The 20228-nt window shown below is 51.8% G+C and overlaps 7 protein-coding genes across 7 annotated transcripts; 4 read left to right on the top strand and 3 right to left on the bottom strand.

The window, feature by feature from the left end:
- Nucleotides 1-3: 3 nt before the first annotated feature.
- On the top strand, nucleotides 4-2084 carry BO85DRAFT_416617 (sodium/phosphate symporter; the record flags this gene model as incomplete). Its single annotated transcript, XM_025657740.1, has 3 exons — nucleotides 4-85; nucleotides 165-1619; nucleotides 1669-2084. 3 exons carry the CDS (start codon nucleotides 4-6, stop codon nucleotides 1956-1958), a joined length of 1827 nt encoding a protein of 608 aa, XP_025517381.1. The 3' UTR covers nucleotides 1959-2084.
- Nucleotides 2085-2347: 263 nt separating this feature from the next.
- On the top strand, nucleotides 2348-5479 carry BO85DRAFT_416615 (hydantoinase/oxoprolinase; the record flags this gene model as incomplete). The annotated part of the gene is made up of 2 exons (XM_025657739.1): nucleotides 2348-2396; nucleotides 2460-5479. 2 exons carry the CDS (start codon nucleotides 2348-2350, stop codon nucleotides 5411-5413), a joined length of 3003 nt encoding a protein of 1000 aa, XP_025517380.1. The 3' UTR covers nucleotides 5414-5479.
- BO85DRAFT_243307 (uncharacterized protein) lies at nucleotides 5478-6878 on the bottom strand. The gene is made up of 4 exons (XM_025654861.1): nucleotides 6596-6878; nucleotides 6064-6539; nucleotides 5989-5997; nucleotides 5478-5936 (listed from the first exon to the last, which is right to left on the bottom strand). Exons 1-4 carry the CDS (start codon nucleotides 6779-6781, stop codon nucleotides 5543-5545), a joined length of 1065 nt encoding a protein of 354 aa, XP_025517379.1. The 5' UTR covers nucleotides 6782-6878; the 3' UTR covers nucleotides 5478-5542.
- Nucleotides 6879-7638: 760 nt separating this feature from the next.
- On the top strand, nucleotides 7639-9654 carry BO85DRAFT_447368 (cytochrome P450). The gene is made up of 6 exons (XM_025659708.1): nucleotides 7639-7928; nucleotides 7987-8072; nucleotides 8129-8890; nucleotides 8937-9038; nucleotides 9090-9221; nucleotides 9280-9654. Exons 1-6 carry the CDS (start codon nucleotides 7694-7696, stop codon nucleotides 9472-9474), a joined length of 1512 nt encoding a protein of 503 aa, XP_025517378.1. The 5' UTR covers nucleotides 7639-7693; the 3' UTR covers nucleotides 9475-9654.
- A 39-nt stretch (nucleotides 9655-9693) lies between these two features.
- BO85DRAFT_243282 (glycoside hydrolase family 43 protein) lies at nucleotides 9694-11728 on the top strand. Its single transcript, XM_025654860.1, has 3 exons — nucleotides 9694-10140; nucleotides 10192-10648; nucleotides 10702-11728. The coding sequence occupies exons 1-3, from the start codon at nucleotides 9742-9744 to the stop codon at nucleotides 11427-11429; spliced, it is 1584 nt and encodes a 527-aa protein (XP_025517377.1). The 5' UTR covers nucleotides 9694-9741; the 3' UTR covers nucleotides 11430-11728.
- Nucleotides 11729-12026: 298 nt separating this feature from the next.
- BO85DRAFT_485927 (putative GPI anchored protein) lies at nucleotides 12027-12832 on the bottom strand (the record flags this gene model as incomplete). The annotated part of the gene is made up of 3 exons (XM_025663353.1): nucleotides 12027-12453; nucleotides 12515-12625; nucleotides 12723-12832. 3 exons carry the CDS (start codon nucleotides 12830-12832, stop codon nucleotides 12027-12029), a joined length of 648 nt encoding a protein of 215 aa, XP_025517376.1.
- Nucleotides 12833-15554: 2722 nt separating this feature from the next.
- BO85DRAFT_510175 (uncharacterized protein) lies at nucleotides 15555-16875 on the bottom strand (the record flags this gene model as incomplete). The annotated part of the gene is made up of 1 exon (XM_025664537.1): nucleotides 15555-16875. The coding sequence occupies one exon, from the start codon at nucleotides 16873-16875 to the stop codon at nucleotides 15577-15579; it is 1299 nt and encodes a 432-aa protein (XP_025517375.1). The 3' UTR covers nucleotides 15555-15576.
- Between the last annotated feature and the right edge of the window lie 3353 nt (nucleotides 16876-20228).

The raw sequence follows: 20228 nt of genomic DNA, 5'->3' as shown, positions 1-20228 counted from the left end.
ATCATGGCGGTCCTCCACGAGTACGACTATGTCTTCGCCATCGGCACCTTGTTTGCCATGCTGGATGCCTACAACAACGGTGCAAGTGAGTGGTGACACCAAAGTCATGTGCTTACCCGGATTGGATGAACCTTTACTTACATGCCCTCTGTGTTTGAATCCAGACGATGTGGCCAACTCCTGGGCAACCAGTGTCTCCTCCCGTTCCGTCTCCTATCGCCAGGCTATGGTCTTCGGCACCGTCTTCGAGATGCTGGGCGCCATCTGTGTCGGAGCTCGTACTGCTGATACCATCAAGAACGGCATCATTCCCAACTCCGCCTTCCAGGGCAACGCGGGCGTGCAGATGCTAGCCTTCACCTGTGCCTTGGCTGCCGCATCCACTTGGGTGATGTGGTGTACGCGCCACTCCGCCCATGTCTCCTCGACTTACTCCCTGATCTCTGCCGTCGCCGGCGTGGGTGTGGCTACCGTGGGTGCCTCTCACGTGCAGTGGGGTTGGAATGATGGCAAGGGCTTGGGTGCCATCTTCGCCGGGCTGGGAATGGCTCCCATCATCTCGGGAGGTTTCGCGGCTATCATCTTCATGCTCATCAAGTTGGTCGTGCTCATCCGCAAGAACCCCATCCCCTGGGCTGTCTACAGTTCCCCCTTCTTCTTCCTCATCGCCGCCACGATCTGCACCCTGTCCATCGTCTACAAGGGTTCTCCCAGTCTGGGTCTGTCCAAGAAGCCTAGTTGGTACATTGCGGCGGTCACCATGGGCACCGGTGGTGGCGTCATGCTTCTCTCTGCCATCTTCTTCGTTCCCTTTGTGTACGCCCGCGTCATCAGAAAGGATCACAGTGTGAAATGGTGGATGTTCATCATGGGCCCCATGCTGCTGACCCGCCCCGTTGTCACTCATGGCGAACAGGCCAAGGTTCCGGACTACGCCGTCGTGCAGGGAAGCTCCGAAGACCTCACGCTAGGCTCCCCGGATACTCTCCGCGGCGATGATGTAAAGCGAGCCACCCAGGCTGGCGTCGAGTCAATCCAGTCCCGCAGTGAAGAAGGCGAGAAGCGCATGGTGGCCGGCGAAACTCAGCAACTGACCTACAAGGAACTCACGGAACAATCCGACCGTCGGCTGCGGGAGCGGCTGCTCAAGAAGCGTGGACCCCTGGGCTGGGCAATGCGTACTCTCCGCGACAACCCCATGGGAGCCGGTCAGCTGTATGAGGTCCATAATATGGTGATTCTGGCAAAGCGTATTCCCGCAATGATTGTCTGCGGACTCCTCTACGGTCTGCACTATGATATCCACGCCGCTCAGTCTGGTATTGCGGGCACCCCCGAAGGCAAGCGCATGCAGCGCGTGTACAGCCACGCCGCCAAGTATCCCAACGAAGTCGAGCACACCTACTCGTTCATTCAAGTGTTGACCGCCTGCACTGCCTCCTTTGCTCATGGTGCCAACGACATTGGTAACTCGGTCGGTCCTTGGGCGGTTATCTACTCGGCCTGGTCAACGGGTAACGCGGCGGCGGCCAAGGCACCGGTGCCCATCTGGCAATTGGCGGTGCTGTCAGGATGTATCTCGATCGGCCTGATCACGTATGGCTACAACATCATGAAGGGTAAGTCGATATCATCGTGTGAATTGTGATGTGTACTAATGAGATATAGTCATGGGCAACAAGATCACCTACCACTCGCCGAGTCGCGGTTGTTCGATGGAGATGGGAGCCGCTATCACGGTTCTCGTCTTCTCTCAGTACTCGCTGCCGGTGTCGACCTCCATGTGCATCACGGGCGCTACCGTCGGCGTGGGACTGTGCAATGGCACGCTCAAGGCCGTCAACTTCCAGCGAGTGGGACTGCTGCTGCTGGCATGGATCATGACGATTCCCATCGCGGGCACGTTGGGTGGAATTCTGATGGGATTGTTCATCAATGCGCCGCATTTCTCATCGTAGATTTCTTTTGTTTTCTGATGTATCTAACCTTCTGATGTTTTTCTGATCGATGGATCAAGGCCTGGTGTGGCACGGAGTTTGTTTTCTGTTTTTACTACAATACCCCGATAATATGATACTTCTGCTGCCATCAAAAAATCCTCACGTCCAGCAATAGTATAAGTGTACAGGTGAAGATGATTGGCCAATCGATCGAGATACGCCGTGGCTTCGGGACGAGGCCCGTCTCGAGCAGTCTAGCCGATATCGCAGAGCAACGATTGGCCTCGGATGAGGGGGGGTCGGCTTATCAGCATGGCATCTCATGAGGGGTTCCTAAGAACCCTGTCTTACCGAAGTTATATAGGATCGACGCCCTCAATTGAGTCACTGACCATGATTCCACCACCATGGGCAGTGTCATCGAACCCCGCTACCGCCTGGGAGTGGATGTTGGCGGTCCGTCTCCACCTCCACCACCCACTGTTACTTTAACTGCTCCACTGACAAATTAACGTCTAGGAACCAACACCGACGCTGTCCTCGTTCGTCTCGATCCCGTCGCCATCGTCGCCTCGCACAAAGCACCCACTAGTCCAGATGTCACCACCGGCATCACCACTGCCGTTCAGGCCATCATTGCAGCAGCAAATGTGCCCCTTTCGTCCATCGGTTGCGTCATTATCGGGACTACCCACTTTGTCAATGCTGTGGTCCAGCGCTCACCATCTCTACGCCGTGTCGCCGTGATTCGACTATGTGGTGGACCAGATGAGGGATTCGGTCGCAGTATCCCTCCCTTTGTCGACTTTCCACTCGATCTGCGTGCGCGTATCGAAGCCTCGCGGCCATACTTTTGCCATGGGGGATACCAGATCTCTGGAGAGGAAATAAGCCCGCTAGATGAGACGGAGCTTGAGAGGATAGGCACGCAATTGGTCAATGATGGGATTAAGAACGTGGTGATCGCCGGTATGTATGCGCCATTGGATCATCGCCAGGAGATGAGGGCAAAAGAAGCTATTCTGCGATCGATGGAAAAGCATGCTGGTCCTTCGTACAAAGCGCGAATTACTCTCTCGCATGAGGTGTCTGGTTTGGGTTTCCTGGCCAGAGAGAACGCGGCCATCCTTAACGCCACTCTGCGTCCACTGGCCGAACGAACGATCTATGGCTTTCAGAAGGCCATGGAGGATATCTTCCAGGATGTTCCGTATACTCTGTATCTGACACAGAATGACGGCAGCGTTCTCAGTGCGGCCGAGGCAGTTCATCTCCCCATCCGGACGTTCAATTCAGGCCCAACCAACTCTATCCGCGGTGGGGAGTTTCTCTGGCGTGCAGCTACGGAAGCTGCGCAGCTGCAGAAAGAGCAAACAACGCGCACAGAACCATTGGTCGTCATCGACATTGGCGGAACCACTTCCGACAGCGGACTACTCCTACCTAATGGCCTGCCACAGATGAGCTCAGTGACGAGTCTGGTCGGGGGTGTGCGCACCAACTTTGCCCTTCCAGCCGTGGAAAGCATCGGACTAGGAGGAGGAAGTATTGTCCGCAGCATCGGACAGGATGATTGCTCTGTGGGTCCGGATAGTGTGGCCCACGAGCTGTTGGAGAAAGCCCGCCTGTTCGGCGGAGAGTACCTCACTGCGACCGATATCGCTGTGGCATCTGCCGTCCATGGCGTGACGGAGATGAACCCGCTGAAAGGAATGGGCGATACCACTAGTCTAGCCGATATAAATATCGCCATGATCCATCAGGCACAATCCATCATGCGCCGCAAGATCGAGGAACTCGTCGACCGTACCAAGATTCACAAGGACGACGTAGACGTGCTCATCGTCGGCGGCGGCGCACCTATCATCCGCACCGATGAACCCTTGCTAGGTGTCCGGCGAGTACAGACCGTCAAGGGCGGCGAGGTCGCCAACGCTGTGGGTGCTGCTATCTCGCGTGTCTCGGGGGTGATTGATACGGTCGTTGATACCTCGAACTGCACTGTCAAAGACGCACAAGAGGCTGTCTCCCAAATGGCGAATGACAGGGCCCTCGGCAACGGTGCTCGGCCAGATACAGTGCAGATTGCGGAGGTGACCATGCTACCCATTCAGTATGTCGAGGCCAAGGCGCGCATTGTGGTGCGGGCCGTGGGAGAGCTGGACATTGTAGCGACATCATCTGCAGACAAAGCAGTCCCTATTCCAGACGAGGAAGTCCACGAAACAGACACTCTCGCCCCTCCACTTCATGCTTCCCAGCTAACAGAAACACAACCTGATCTCCACTCCTACCGCCCTCACATCCAAAACAACCAATGGATCATCTCCCCTACCGACCTGGATTTCATCACCCGCGGCTGCAAAATCCTCGGCTGCGGTGGCGGCGGCGACCCCTACCAGGAATACCTAAAAGCCAAAGCCTACCTACAAAACCACCCCGGTACCGTCCGCATCATATCCCCGGACTCCTTACCCGACGACAGCCTCGTCGGCTGGACCGGCTGCATGGGCAGTCCAGAGGTCAGCATGGAGCGACTCGAGAACAGCGAATGTCTACAAGCCCACGAAGAACTAATGCGGGTGACCGGCAGTGAACCAGTCTCTGCATTCCTCGCCCTGGAGATCGGTGGCGGCAACGGCATGGTGAATCTCGGTGTCGCCGCACATTACGACGTCCCCTGTCTAGATGCAGATTATATGGGTCGAGCGTATCCCACTACGTGGCAGGTTACGCCGAATGTGTATGGTACACCGAGGGGAGAGGCGCTCGTTCCGGCGGCGATCGCTAGTGGCGATGGTACGTGCATGACGATGATGAGATCGCGCACGGATCGGCTGGTGGATAAGGCGATGCGTGCAGCGGTTGTTGAAATGGGGTGCCGCGCTGGGAGTGCGGGTCCGCCTCATCGAGCGGAACGGGTGCGACAGCAGGCGATTAGGAATACGGTTTCTCTGGCGTGGTGGATTGGACGGGCTGTGACTCTGGAGAAGAACATTGCGGATAAGGCAATGCGGATTGTTGAAGCGGCTGGAGGGCCGGAGAGTGGTGCTATTCTGGGCGAGGGCAAGGTGGTTAGTGTGTCGAGAGTGCTGAAGACGGGTCACTCTTACGGGGTATTGGAGGTGGATGGGCGGTTGAGTGATGGACGCAAAGCGACGCTGAACATTCCGTTCAAGAATGAGAATGCCTACGTCGAGGCAGTGATGGAAGATGGCGAGACGAGGATTCTGGCTGCCGTGCCGGATCTGATTGTTGTGTTGGATGCGGAGTCTGGAGCTGGACTGGGCACTCCGGAGTTCAAGTATGGGCTTAAGGTGGTGGTGTTGGCTATTGCGGCGTCGCCGCGCTGGACGGATACGCCGAGAGGAATGGAGTTAGGCGGACCCAAGTCGATGGGATTCGAAGAGGTGGAATATGTTCCGATTGGAAAGTATTGCGAGCCGCGGAGTGTGATTGATGTGTTTGGATAGACCAGCTATATTGCAGGGTGGTTTAGAAGAGAACATAGTAGATAGAATTCATGTTGATTCATATATAAATGGCTGTAATATCTATCGTGAAGCATATATGAAAAGCTTAACATCCCTCCTCCCCATGCCCTACCGATCACTCACGCTAACCCTGACACTATTCTTGACATGAATCCCGGCATTCGTATTCACCCACAACGCCTCCTGACTCGCATTATCCCCAATACTAGCCCGCGCCTCGTTGGGATACGTATCCGACCCCTCATACAGATGCTGGTCGCCTTTAGCAGGCACATTCTGCAAATGCAGATCCGGGCCACCATTACTCCCTGGTGTCTGATCTGTTCCTTTCCGGGTACTGCCCGCAACAGCACCGACTAGACCCTTCAATGCCGGCAACGACAGGGCGATGATGGCTGTGCTGACTTCGGTATCGGACCAGACCATTACGACGGAGAAGTACCACGTTGCGTCGGTTTTCTGGATAGCGGGGATCATGGAGATGATGCGGGCGACGGAGGTCCTAAATTTATTAGTTGGGGGTTATCGGTTGGATCTGGAACCGTGGCACTCACATCACGGCACTGGATTGAGAGTCCAATAGTAAGTAAGTATCCACCGAGGAAAGTGAATAGCTGATATGAACTTACAAAACACCAAAACACAGCACCACACTCAGCGCAACCTTGCGCGTCGCATTCGCCTTGATCGAAAGCACAATCTTGACCGGCAGTAGCAGGATAAGCGAGTCGCAGATAATCGTCATCGCGGCAGTGGAAATAAACACCGTCTTTGATCCCAAACACTTTCCGGTAGCACCGCCCCAGAGCGCAGCGAGCGGGACACATTGCAGAGCGATGATGAGGACCTGGGCGAGCATGACGGCCGTGACGAAGGCAAACGAGATTCGGAGATACAATTGGAATTGAGGCATCGGGTTCAATCGACGGTAGAAGGCCAGTCCCGACAATCGACACACCCACAATGCGATCATGTATACCAGTTGCGCAGAGACGAGCCATTTGTACAGCAACGGGGTTTTGGCGGTATCGAGGGCCCAGACATGCAGGCCGGCGCCGTAGCGGAGGACTTGGGTGGTGAGGGCCATGACAGCGATGTTTAAGAGCTGTCATTTCGATTATTGTCAGGCTTTGTGTCACAGATGGGAAATTGGTATCCTACCATCGCCATGCAGATGAGTCCATCATCCCAGCCAAAACTGCGGATCATGAACCATCGCGCATAGACTCGAATCAACACAACCGCTCCAGACAGTGCCGTCACGACTCCAATTCCGATCCTCGCCTCAGGGCGTCGGTCCTGCGCCAGGAACTCGGGCGTCAGTTCAGGTGTGCTGGTCGACGCCATGGTGGACGCAGGGCCGCTACATTAAGGCGAGAGATATCGAGAGGAGCGGACACGGAAGTTCTTTAGACATCTGGTGGGTAGGACATGGAAGGGTTTTTGTCTGCCGAATCTTCCTGCAGAAACAGGGGTGTCAAAAGACTAATGCAGGATTTCAGAGCCGTCGCGAAAGGATGAGGAAAAGCCGACAATCCTCATTAACGAGTAGTGGAACCCTCCTGGGGGCGGATGAACCCAATCTGTCTCCCGGGCAAGACCACAATGGGTATTATGAAAGGTCTGGATCCGGGGGTTGATTTGCTTGTTCCTTGCTTGTGACACATGGGTCCACTCGATCCTTTCACGTCATGGATCCTTGGTGGGAACGCTATTGATATTGCGCATACATGATTTGCTGGATCAGAAGAGAAGCTCGCTTCGATTCCACCCGCCCCGTCAATGCCGGGTTTCATGCCCTGATTCAAGGGGAACAATTGGCCACAGCGTCTCAATTCTCCACTGGACGTTTGCCATCTCCGGAGGGGTGGGCCTTTCCTCATGTCACTGCCATCTGTATGCCAAACGTGCGGATAATTTGCAAAGGGCAAATTAGTGCTGCTTTTTATCGTACTGAATGAATGAAGTGTGCATGCTAGGTTTGATGAACAAGGGAATTATCATACTGAAGCTGCTCGCTTAGAATTCAACATCTCAATCCTGTGCAATGCAGGAAAAAAATCTCAGATAGCGGCCGCGGAATGCCGTTAGCGCAGCGTTAGCAGCAACACTAAGCAGCACCGGTGCGTCGCATGCTTCCTCCATTGCAAGTCACCCCCGAGAAGGGTTTACGGGGAAAATACAAATAGCAAGCCAAGGATTGACTCCAATTGTGTCTCGAATTTTAGGGAGATGCTTGGTCACCCGCCAGGACCCAACATGTCCGTCCTGTTTGCACCCGTCTGGATCCCTGGGAATCTGGCATCCCTGCCAGTCTCGGTGCCTTTCCTGCTGCTTATCCTTATTACGGTGATCGCCTTGAGAAGGCGCTATGCAAATTCTATCCGGGATATTCCCGGTCCTTGGCTGGCCTCAATTTCGAGCCTCTGGCAGGTGTACCAGTTGATCAAGGGCCACACCGAACAGGAGATTGTGAAACTTCATCGCCGACATGGTCCGTGCATCTCCACCGGTTCGCCATTACACAAGTTATTTACTAACAGGTAGAACAGGCAGTTTTGTCCGCATCGCCGACAATGAGGTCAGCGTCGCCCATCCTGATGCGGTGCGCCTGTTGCTTCATGCCAACATCGCCAAAGTATGTTCACGGAGTAACTTATCCCCGTATTCAAGTCACCACACTAAAAACATCAGGGATCGTGGTACTCAATCTTTAGCCTGCCAGACTATCATTATGTGAACCAAATGTCAGAACTGGATCCCCAGCGCCACATTCGCAAGTCCCGCAATGTAGCGTCGGGGTATGCCCTGTCAAACATTATTAAGTCCGAGCCTTACGTGGATGCTCTTCTGGGACTCCTCGAGAATCAATTCGATAAACTGATTGCATCGGGCCAGCCGGTGGAGTTTGATCGCTGGTTTAACTACTTTGCCTTTGACGTGGTCGGCGAAGTGACCTTTTCCAGCCCTTTCCGATTCCTCGAGACGGGCACCGATATCCGCAATGCCATCGCCAACACCCGAGCACTGGCGTTGTACATCGCCATCATGGGGCACTACGTGTGGCTCCACAACCTCACACTGGGAAACCCATTGCTCAGTCGCATTGGTCTGCAGCCCTCTTCGCATATATTCGACACCTGCCTGGCCGCCATCGATAGTCGGAAGAAGAACCCCGCCGTCAGACTGGATATGATGGAGCGCTGGCTGCATGTGCGTCGCACGTATCCCGATCGCATGGACGAGGCGGAGGTCTTTGGAGCTGCTGTCGCCAATATTGGCGCCGGCGCTGATACCACGAGCGCCACGCTGCAGGCATTCTTCTACTACATGCTCCGCCACCCACACCACCTGCAGAAGCTGCGTCAGGAGGTGGATGAAGCACACGCTCGGGGCGATCTGTCGCATGTGGTATCTTATGCTGAGGCAGCAAAGCTGCCCTACCTCCAGGCCTGTGTATGTGACCCTTCTTCGATCGCGATCGCCATACTGATGAGTGTAGATCAAGGAAACCTATCGCTACCACCCGGCTACCGGCACTGGGTTGCCTCGTGTCGTCCCGGCGGGTGGTCTCACCATTGGCGGACGGCATTTTACAGAAGGAGTAAGTCATAATCCTCCACTGATGGCAAATATGCTGACATTGTTGCAACAGACACTTCTCAGCATCAACCCCTGGGCGTTCCATCGGAATCCAGAGCTGTTCGGACCTGACTGTGATGACTTTAACCCGGAAAGATGGCTTGACCCTGAAAGAGCCAGACAGATGGACCCGTTCCTCATCCACGTAAGTTGTTGCCTTCAAAAAGAGAGGACGCATTGCCCTATATTGACTACAGACACAGTGGGGAGCTGGATACAACCAATGTCCCGGTCGGAACCTGGCCCACTTTGAGATCTCCAAGGTCTCTGCCACTATCATCCGCGACTTCGACATCGAACAGGTCGATCCAAAGAAGTCATGGCGTTTTGAGACCCATTTTACGGCTGTTCCGTATGGCTGGCCTTGTTGGCTGCGTCGGCGGCAGACTACGGCGTAGGACGAATAACCCCAAGAAGTCTTATTGCTAATGCTTATGACGGAAAGAGGATATGGAACATCAAGCACGTTCGTAGGGAATACATAGTAGACGGTACATGATAACATGGAACTTCATTCGACACCGAAATCCCCTTGGCAGCGATCCCCTCATTGCCCGCAACTTCCCGTATTTCTCCACCAATCACCTACAACTCATTCAGAATACATAAATTAGCCCGCATGTCAGCACTACCCCACGATCTCTACTCCCACCCCCATATTCACTATGTACATCAATCCCATCCTACCGGGATTCAATCCCGATCCCTCCATAATCCGCGTTGGGAAGGACTTCTTCCTCGTTACATCCTCCTTCGAATACTTCCCCGGCGCTCCCGTCTACCATAGCACGGATCTAATCCAGTGGACCCTGATCGGCCATGCCCTCACCCGTTCCAGCCAACTTCAGATCCAGACCCCCGAGCCAGGTGGTGGTGTATGGGCTACGACATTGCGGTATCACGACGGCGTGTTCTACATCCTCGCTGCCTGCTTCCAGCGTTATCGACCTCAGGAAGATGACCGCGTCTGGCCGCGCGGATTCTACGTGAAGACCACTGATATCCGGGACTCTAAGTCGTGGTCGGACCCGGTATATTTTGACCAAATTGGCTTTGACCAGGATGTTTGACTCCCCGGCCCCCTCCCAATTAATCATAGCTGACTAGTGATGCAGCTATTCTGGGATGACGACGGCACTGTTTACCTCTCAAGCACATATCGCAAGCTGGAGCGAACTCCCGGTGCAAATCTAAAAGACTTTGCCGTCCACATCGTCACTGTTGACTTAGAGACGGGCGCCTCCACTTCAGAGCCCAAACTAATCAGGGAGTCTTCCTCGGGTGTCGCGGAGGGATCACATATCTTCAAACGCGGCAAGTACTATTATCTTTTCACTGCGGAGGGTGGCACTGAGAGCGGCCATTGCGAATGGGTCAGTCGCAGTACTACCGGTCCGTTTGGGCCGTGGGAGGTTGGGCCGCATAACCCTCTCTGGAGGAATGGAGTGGACGATGACGTTCAGAATACTGGACATGCGGATCTAGTGGAAGATGTGCAGGGGCAGTGGTGGGCTGTTTTGTTGGGAGTACGTCCGGTTTGGAAGGATGGGCAGTGGGAGGAATCTGTTTTCGGTGAGTACTTCTCCAGTTATATGTTGCGCACAGTATGCTAATGTCAATTACAGGCCGCGAAACCTTTTTAGCTCCAGTAGATTGGAAGGACGACTGGCCCATTGTCAACAGTGGCCAGAAGATCCCCCTTCACTCCGAAAGTTTCTACCTCTATGAGCTCTCAGTTCCAGTCGCATGGCGTGATGACTTTTCAGACAGCGAGCTCCAGCTTGGATGGTACCGCAAAAATACCCCGGTCGTGCGTGACTACTCCCTCACAGAGCGACCAGGCTTCCTTCGCCTCTACGGCGGTCCATATAATTTGTCAGTTCCAGCGTGCCCCACACTTTTCCTTCGCAAGCAGACTCATCGGTTCTGCACATGGGAGACACGACTGTCCTTTCACCCGAGGAACCAGGTATGCGAAGCTGGTGCAGTAGTATGGTGGACATATTTCACCTACAGCAGCGTCGGAATCCGCTTGGGGAAAAACGGCCAGCGTATTGTTCGGCTACGTTCTCCAGGAGGCGAGGTGGTCGACTTCGGTCTACGTCATTCCCAGTCGGATGTTCGCTTGGTGATCGAGTGCGGAGATAGCTACCGGTTTGGATTTCAGGAACTCAGCGACGTTGAGTCGGATGATGCTTTGATTGAGTGGATAGGAGAAGTGGACAATAGCAGTATGACGGCAGCACCACCCGTAGGGGTGGCTTTTACGGGCATGATGCTGGGGTTGTACGCGTTTGGAGAGCGGCAGCGCTGTCTAGATCCAGCAGACTTTCATTACGCACAGTGGAAATAAGATGGTACCTTCACGAGCATTGGACTCCTTAGATGAAAGAATAGGCTGGAGGGGGTAATACCTGAGGGCATGGGGATAAGATTTAGGGTTTATTAGACCACAGATATCATGTGATCCCACAATTATTCCCCAGAAATCTAGAAGGATCCTCATGTATGCGACGAAGCTTCCGCTGGAATTGGTGCTTATCATGATGGAGTTCGCAGACTACACACCACGGCAAACCCTGGAAGTCCCGCATGATCCTCTCCATCCTACTAACCGCAACGCGCTGGGTCAATACCTGGAACACTGTTGGCACATTATTGTCAGATGTGATATGATGATGAGGGAGCTTCGCATGAGCCACTGGTCGTGGGATTCTGAAATTGACGATCACCGTTCGGCACGCTTACGCGTACGAGTATCTAGTCGTCCTTTCGTACACGTTCACGTCATATCTGCATCCATATCTGCATCCATCTCGGCTTTCCTCTTAGAAGACAATTTGGATGACTTTGCGAGAAAGCGTGATATGATTCCATGTTATTATACATAAGTGCCCTCTGTGAGACTTGAGCGCTATGAAATGCGAGTATGACATGATTTTAGGCCGGTTTAGAGAACAGCTGCAACAAAAGCAGCAGCAAATCCTCCGAAGAGGAACGCTGCGTCACCCTTGAGCAGGGAGGCCTTGCCAGTGCCTGTAGCAGAAGCATCGACATTCGAGGCAGTCGCAGTCTTGGAAGAGGTGACAGAGCCAGCCATGGCAGCACTAGTAGAGGCGGCAGATGCCTGCGACTGTTTCCCCGTAGCAGTAGCAGCGGAACCCGTGCTACTTGCTGTCTGAGCCTCAGTTGTAGCGTGGGCGGCGGAGGCAGCCACGCTCGTGACAGAGCCCGCAGTGATAGTCACAGGCATCATATCTAGATCACCATCCAGGGTGGTGCTGCTGGTTCCTGGGAAGTTGGCGCCGGATCCCGAGGCTGTTTCGGTACAGACGGCGTGCGTCGTTCCATCGACAGAGCAAACGCAGGTGTAGTAGCTGTGCAGCAAACCATGTCAGTCATGACCAATGTACAGGGTGTAGACAACCATCAACATACAAATCTTCGTCCGGAGCGTCCAGGATCATGGTGGTTTTGGGACCGGCGATCAGGGTAAGACCGGGACCCATGCCACAATCACTGGAATCGGTGCCGGGTGGGCAGTTGATACTGTAGGTTGTCGCGGTCGCATCCTGCATCACGGTTAGTTGAGGAAAATATACCAGGCTGATAGAGACAAGGACAACTTGCGTTACCTATGATAGACGCGGCCAAAGGCTGTGGATCGGTGTCGAAGATGAACATGGAGGTGATGGTGGCCTTGGCTGAGACCAGGCCGGCAGCAGCCAGACCGAGAAGGAGTGTGCGGTTCATCATAATGGGGAACGAGTGACTGATTGCTGTGATGGTGGATGAACGAGTGCGTGGATAGGAAGATGCGGGATAACGAGCGATACAACAACGGAATAATTCAGAGAGAAAGAAAGAAAGAAAGAAAGAAAGGAGAGACTGCAAAAGAGGCGTGATGATGGCAGCCACCTTCTCCGCCATCCAATCCTGTTCGTGATGCTGACTTTAAGATTAACAGAAGAGGCAACACTGCGACCGGATCTAAACTGCTTCAGGTCACGTCCGGGCAAAACACCAGCCGGCTAGTCTCCATCGGGCAAGGTCAGAAGCCAATTCGGGGTCCAGACCCTGATTTGGGCTGCCGCTAGTCCCTGATGGTGCTTGGCGAGGGTACAACTTGGATACTGCCATATGCCTCCCCAGTCCCCATATTTTGCAGTAGAAAATGCACATGGTTAACCCCTTGTCGTTCTTGCGAGGACATCTATCTAGTTTACCTGTAGACTGTGTCAATTCCAACGAATGAGGTTAACAATGCCACACCCTTCTGTCTCATGTTTGACGGTCCTAGTTTCAAAGTGCACCTATGAGAATCATATATATTCCAACCGATCGTCGATTGGATTTTTGAACGACTTTGCTATGTCATGGTAACCATCTTTAATACCTACTTACTATTACGGAAAGAACTATCTCACACTTGGCTTTACAATCTACTGGAGCGATCGCGTCTTAGTGTCAAATGTACTTTACCCCCTTGGGCCTCCTATTGCTCCTAACATGCGAAGTTGTGCAACTTAGAATTGCTCTATATGTCCGAACAAACTACTACAGCACTGAGGGCTATTGATCTTTGTCACCCAGAAGACTTTCGAGTCCAACCCAATCTGAAAACGTGCCAACATGGAGCAGCAGAGTCTTTCCCATCACCGCCTGCCTTTTGCTTACTTACCCTCAGAAGCTTCACTTTCAAACCGGAATAGTGATTATGCGCGTCCAGGTAACCCAAGAACTTCAAGTAGCAGGTTTGCGTGTCCCTTTTGGGTCAGTTGTTGTGCAAATCTTGCATAATGATCTTCAGCCACGCAGTATATCTCGCTGTTTCTGGCTGGCGTGTAAGGCTAAGGACATTTATGCCTGACTAATGAATAAGGAACGTCTTCACTGCTGTTCTCTCGCACCAGACCTCTGCATTGATTTTGTGTCACATGCTATCGGTAGAAGAACACATACCTGTTGAGTATTCAAAGATCGATAATGATTGAAGCAACAAGCCAACCAATATTTACATCGCTGTTATTAGGCAGGATGTATCCCTTTGTTCAGTAAGGTTTATTAAGGGAAATTTGGTGCGTCAAAACAGCATGATCGAGGTGTCAGGAAGGGACGCGAGGGACAGCAACCTCGTGCCAAACAACCAGAGTCGATCATTGTGTAAGAATTCCAGACGTCTACATATGCTGATATCTCCATATGCTGATAGGCGCCTGGTTCGTGGGCCGGTTCAGCAACAAAGAATTACCAGGGCGTTGGAAGTCTTTACCCAGTCATTTATCATAAAATCCGGGGGGCGAGGGAAGTATGGCCCAGGCATTGAGCACGAACCGTTTGACCCCCGTCTTTGAATTCCGCATCTGTAATTCTGAGCTGCTGAAAAGAATCTCCAGCAGGTTGGCAGATGATGGAATTATGAGTATCCTCTACAGCCTCGGCCAGACCATTCTCCGAACTGCCGAGATCCATATCTATGGCCCGAACCCACCCCCGCCTCCTTCCCCCCTTCAGGGTTGCGAATGTCAACCACGTCCGAGTTATACATTGACTGTGCGCGCATGCTCTTCACGCGGCCAGTGTGTAAACAGATGCGGTATTCGAAAAGTACTAGTGACAAAAGACAATCTGTCAAATGAATGAATTTATTTTAGAAGAAACATGTTAATGAGCTCTAAGAAGAGGACTTTCTGTGCTACTCTCTGTGACACCGGCCTAGAAGAGAGACCAGTTTTTTCAGACTACAAGAAGCAAGCAAGTGATGCCTGACAGATGTACCCACGGAATATTCCCAAGGGGTGCGACTGAGGGTGGGATTGCCACCGAATGTTTCGATTTTCGATATCTAATGTAGATCCAGTATATGCCCCATCGCTGATCTCCCAAACGGGTCTGCCGGTGGTCTGTTGTGCCGGTAGTTCATGGCCCAATTACATTACAACACAGTGTGCTTAGCAAGCGTTTGCTGAACCATAGCCCCTGACTCTCATGCCATCAACGTGGAGCACCCCAATCTGCCACGTATACGAAGCGATGATCTTACCTTAAATTCTGTACCGCTTCTCCGCGTGGCAACCCTTCGGAGATAAAGGAAAGAACATGGCCAGGCCATGGTTGCTGCTGTCTCCGAAGTCGAGCTCGGACAACGGCAGAGACGGCAGTTGGCACTGAAGTACTATTGTTCCCACTGGAACAACAGCCCCAGACAGCGATCGAGATCTCGATGCGCATTCTTCCTTTTTGCCAGGATGGACTCGCCCCTGGAATATATTAGTATATGATTACTTCAGTTTGCCTCCAATAATGACATTCAAACTCGACCCAGCAAAATCGTGGTACTTTCTCCTCTGAAATCCTTGCCTTCTTACATTGCTACACTAGACCTGGTTAGAGGTGTTTAGGTTATATGACTATGCTATTTGATGCGTCTATCTACATAGTATCTATAAATAATCCAAGGGTGATGAGATCAATGACTCCGGGGAATAAGAAAGATGAATTTAGGCCGTCCCGAGCTTCTCTGCGTTCTCAAAGCCAGTGTAACTGAAGCCGGCGAACGCGGCACCAATGTCGGTGCTACTGCCGTTGAGAGTCTGGTACAGCACGTAGGTCTGGTAGTCAAGTAGGAAAGACGAGCTGTTAGCAAGGGCAAGCGACAGGTTGGCCCTAGCGATGGCGTTGTGGAGTTGAGTGTAATTGGCCTGGTTAACCCATTCCTGGGTGGACGGGACGTTGGAGCCGTTGCTACTGATAGTCACGTTGGCTAGCTGCGCTTGGGCCTGGGCAATAGCCCTGGCGAGGAAGATGCGCGAGTTGCCGTCGCTCGTCATGCCGACAGGCGCGCCGTACTCGGTGGTGTGGGTAACAGGTACAAGCCAGAGGCTGACATTGAGGCCAGCGGCTGAATCATTGGTAAACTTAAAGAACTTTTGAGCGTCGGTAAACTCGCCAGGTCGGTTAGAGATGAACAGGTTGTCGCGTGAGAAGCGCATGGCGTCTTCATAGGACACCCCGTCAATGTTGTAGGAGGTGTGGTCGGCGCCGCCAACAAAGAGGCCGACAACCTCTTGAGCACGCTTCATGGCCCAACCCTTGGGACCGTACCAGAAGAGCGCGACGTCGCCGGGTGAGATAGCGGTGTCAAAGTTGTTTTCAGGGATAGCCGGGCCGGACCCGTCGAATAGGTCGGCGTCAAAGTTCGTGCCTTCCCAACGCGTCTTGTCCGCGACGTCAATATTTCCGCGGTAGATCGAGTAAGTCCCGTTGGCGTTGTGAGTGATGGTGTCGACGGTAACGCCCTCGAGATAGTCGGCATCGATGACATCGGTGTAGCCATCTCCGTTAGTGTCCCAGAAGCGCACCTCGAGGCCGGCCACGATATTTGTGACAACAGACAGGGCGGCAGCATTGTAACTGTCTGCCTCAGTCTCAGCCTCGTAGCCACCCCACCACTTCGCGGTGGTGCTGTTGTAATACAGCCAGGCTACTTGGTTAACGAGATAGCCGTCGCTCATGCACTGGCTGACACTCTGAAAGGCGGACTCGGTGCCAGGGATGGCCCACAGGTTGATGTAGAAATTGCTGTTGGCAATGACAGATTTGACACCCTCAAGAGCGCTACCCTGCTTGAAGTACTGGTCGTACTGGGTGGCGGTGACGTTGGCAGCATCGCTGCCCATGTCAAGCACAACGGCGCGGAGCAGCGTACCATTGATCTGGCTGCCAGAGTAGGGAGTGCCGCAAGCAGCCAGGCCAGTGGCCGGTAGCAATGCTAAAATTGAGGCATTGGCAAGTTTCATGTTGACTACAGCTTGGAGAGTAAGGAAGGTGAAGAAGCAGGAAGAAAAGGAGCGGTGGGTAGGTAAAAGAGTGTGTGCTATTGAAGATTTTGAAAAGAGTGTACATTTATACGTCACCACAGCAGAGGTACATATACTCTTAATACTTATCCTTCTTCCTTATTGCCGATGACGAATCCCCGTATGGTGAAATCCGGTTCGGGTGAAGCTGTGGGACCGGTATGTGGGGACTGCAGAAAGTGAGTTAATATCACCCCGTCTCCACAGATTCCTCTGTTTCAAGCTATAGAAGAATTATATTTCGCTTTATCTGTCTACCTAGTTGTGCCGGCATAGAAGACTGGCTATCAATTACTGGGGTATAATCTTCCAGTCGCCCGCTAGGGTTGGGGACAAGACCGAACGTACTCTAAAGATTGTCTGTGATTGGCTAAATCTCTCACAGTGGGCCTCCGGAATAGAGAATCATTTCTCCATCAAGTTTAGTCTCCGCTCGATTTAATTGATCTAGACATTTATGGCAGTTTCACCCCTTCCTCTCCCATGCATCCGCTACTTTACCCCGAAGACAATCATGGGCAACGAAAACACTACATATTTCTCCTTAAAACCTAGACACCTTTGTCAGCAGCTGTACATGATATAACATAGCATTGGCCATACTGTTTATGATGAACCTGTTCGGAATAGCATATTCATGAGAAACAATCGAGAATACATATCATATGTGTCTTGATGGTACATCCAGTAGCCTATAATCATGAAAGAAAAACATAGTCAAATATACTGATAGCACTGTAAGATATTCATAAACTAAATATGAAGTCTTTCCTCCGTCCAAGTTCATATAATTGTACCAAAGAAGCTACTATACCTAGATAATCATTTCATAGTAAGGATCCGCCCCGAGCTGTCTATCTGAAGCCAGACATACATAACAGAGATAGCTTGGGCAATAGGTCCGTCGCACTACCCACTGGTGGTACACTGCATATGCGACGCAATCAGGAGTTGGTGTTGCCGATGACCGTTCCATTGGTCGCGACCCCTATCAGCTAGGAATGAGAACTGGCGGCAGGCAGGACAGCACTTTTACTCGCGCAAGCCAGGAGGACTCACGAGCTTATTGATCATGACAGAGTAACCTATAAGGATCTGCAAAAGTGAGAATCTAAAATTAAATTAGTATGCGCACCAAGTTCAGGCACACAGGAGTATTTCGAAAGGTTACATTGACATTTACATATGCAAGATTGAAGCTAGAATTCGCGCGGAAGACAACAAGAGGACGCTTCAAATAAATTATATCCGCGTGAATACCAGTGGATGTTTGGCTCTACCGGAGATAATGATGGATTGCTCAAGGTATTCAGTTCTTCTTTGTAGGTGTCGTGGGTCGATGCGGGGACATAGTGGGCCGACGGTGTCAGCTCTGGAAATATATCTTCACCTGTGCAGGGAATATCAGTCCATTCAATTCTACCTTAGCTGTCGATTGATTCCAACCATTTACTGGCTGATATATGGAAGCGACATATCAGCCAACATACGTTAAATCCTTCCGCCGCTGCGTATATATAGCATTTTATGATAGGCCGCGATTCACCTCAATTGTGAATAGTGGCTGCTTATTCCCTTATACTATACCATGAAACTTACTACGGTCAGGCTGCCCTTCACTGGATGGCGTCTTCAGGATGGCTATATATTTTACGCTTCCGCAGCTCTCTTTTCTTCTCCATCTTCTTTCCTTCATTATCTACCCATCCCAGTGCAAGGAGCGATAGCCCCTTCAGACAGGTCGAATTATAGCCTTATATTACCTATATATTAGCAGGAATAAGAACATTAAAGCTGTCCCAGACTTATAAATAAAATCAGGCTTTATGGGCAGGGCAAGACTTGTATCTTGGGGATGATTTATCCAATTGCCTGCAAATTCTTCAAAATACATTCGTTTTGCATGCCTTGAAACAAACACGGGTAACTGATAGACTAGTGTGATTGAGCAAGAGGGTTAGAAGAATCCAGAATGTAAAGAGACCTGCCCTACCATTGGAACTGAAGCATGAGGCCGGTTGAGCTTCCTTACAGACAGGAGTCTTGAATATTTTCGACGAAGATTGGTGATCGACACTGCAGCAGCGGCAACATGGACCAGTGAACCCAACTATGTTATTGGGGACATGGTGACCCCTGAAGAATCTGACACTATTGCATAATTGCTGTATACATGGAAAGACATCTTCGTGAGCCACATTATTAGCAAGCCGGCGACAGACTCAAAAGAAAACCACATTCCATGGTTGCCAGGAGCTATCCCGAGAGCAGCAAGTTAGTGCTATACCCATATCGCTTTACATTTGTATGCAGTGTCAGAGAATAACTCCGGGGAATATATCATAGTGACGACGTCGGAACTCGTTTGCTGTAATCGAGGGGTCTTCCCACTGGAAGAAAGTCCGGGAGATCCTCGAGAACATGGATAAGGAAGAAGAAAGCGGCACCCCTGGCAGGATCCTTATCATCTCGCAGTACCCCGTAGTGGTGCTTATCCTGTATCTCGTTCGTCCCCCTCTTTGCTTTACCTTTTTTTTTTTTTTTTTTTTTTTTTTTTTTTTTTTTTTTTTTCCCTTTTTTTACCCCCTTTTCTACTATAACATCAGGCTATATAACCTCGCCCCGGTGGCCGCTGCGGACCAGCATCCCTAAATAACAGCCTTCCAGAACCTACTGACAGAAGAGACATTCAAACACAAGGGCCGGACTGCACGCGCTCCAGGAATCTACATCAACACAACTGGCACCTCCTCACGCGGACTGACGCTTACCCGCGCCGCACATATAAACTTTATGAAGACCAACTGGTGCAGTACAAACCACGAACAAGTATTTAGCCGGTGCCATCAGATCAGTCAGAGAGCCAAAGTCATGTTCGCATATATCTTCCAAAATAACCAAATAAAATGCGAGCAACTTGCCCTTGAGAAGCATTTAGCACAATTAGCACTGGAAAAGACAAGAATAAGTGGCACAAAGCGGTATTCTCTGATGGCAGAGGTACAGAGAAGCCGGAGAACTTGGTCCTTCTAAACCTACTAGCGCATCGCCTCCACTACAAGGCACTATTTGCCTTGGACCCATGCGGGGTCAATAAGGAGAAGACTGAGCTGAGAATTAAGTTCTGGTGGCTGAAGCTGTCGAGGTCAGTGGGGCCTACTATTCTATCTAAGATTCTCATATCCATTATTGTTAAGCGATGGATCAGTGTCCACGGTGAAGCACGGCTCATAAGTCCGGGCCACTGCAGCTGATACAGAGACCGACAACCTTGCTCATGATAACTTCTAGAT

The sequence above is a fragment of the Aspergillus piperis genome, assembly GCF_003184755.1.
Source record: "Aspergillus piperis CBS 112811 unplaced genomic scaffold BO85scaffold_5, whole genome shotgun sequence".
Lineage (NCBI taxonomy): Eukaryota > Fungi > Ascomycota > Eurotiomycetes > Eurotiales > Aspergillaceae > Aspergillus > Aspergillus piperis.
The sequence above is the reverse complement of the archived record's forward strand: the minus strand, read 5'-3'. Positions and strand labels throughout refer to the sequence as shown.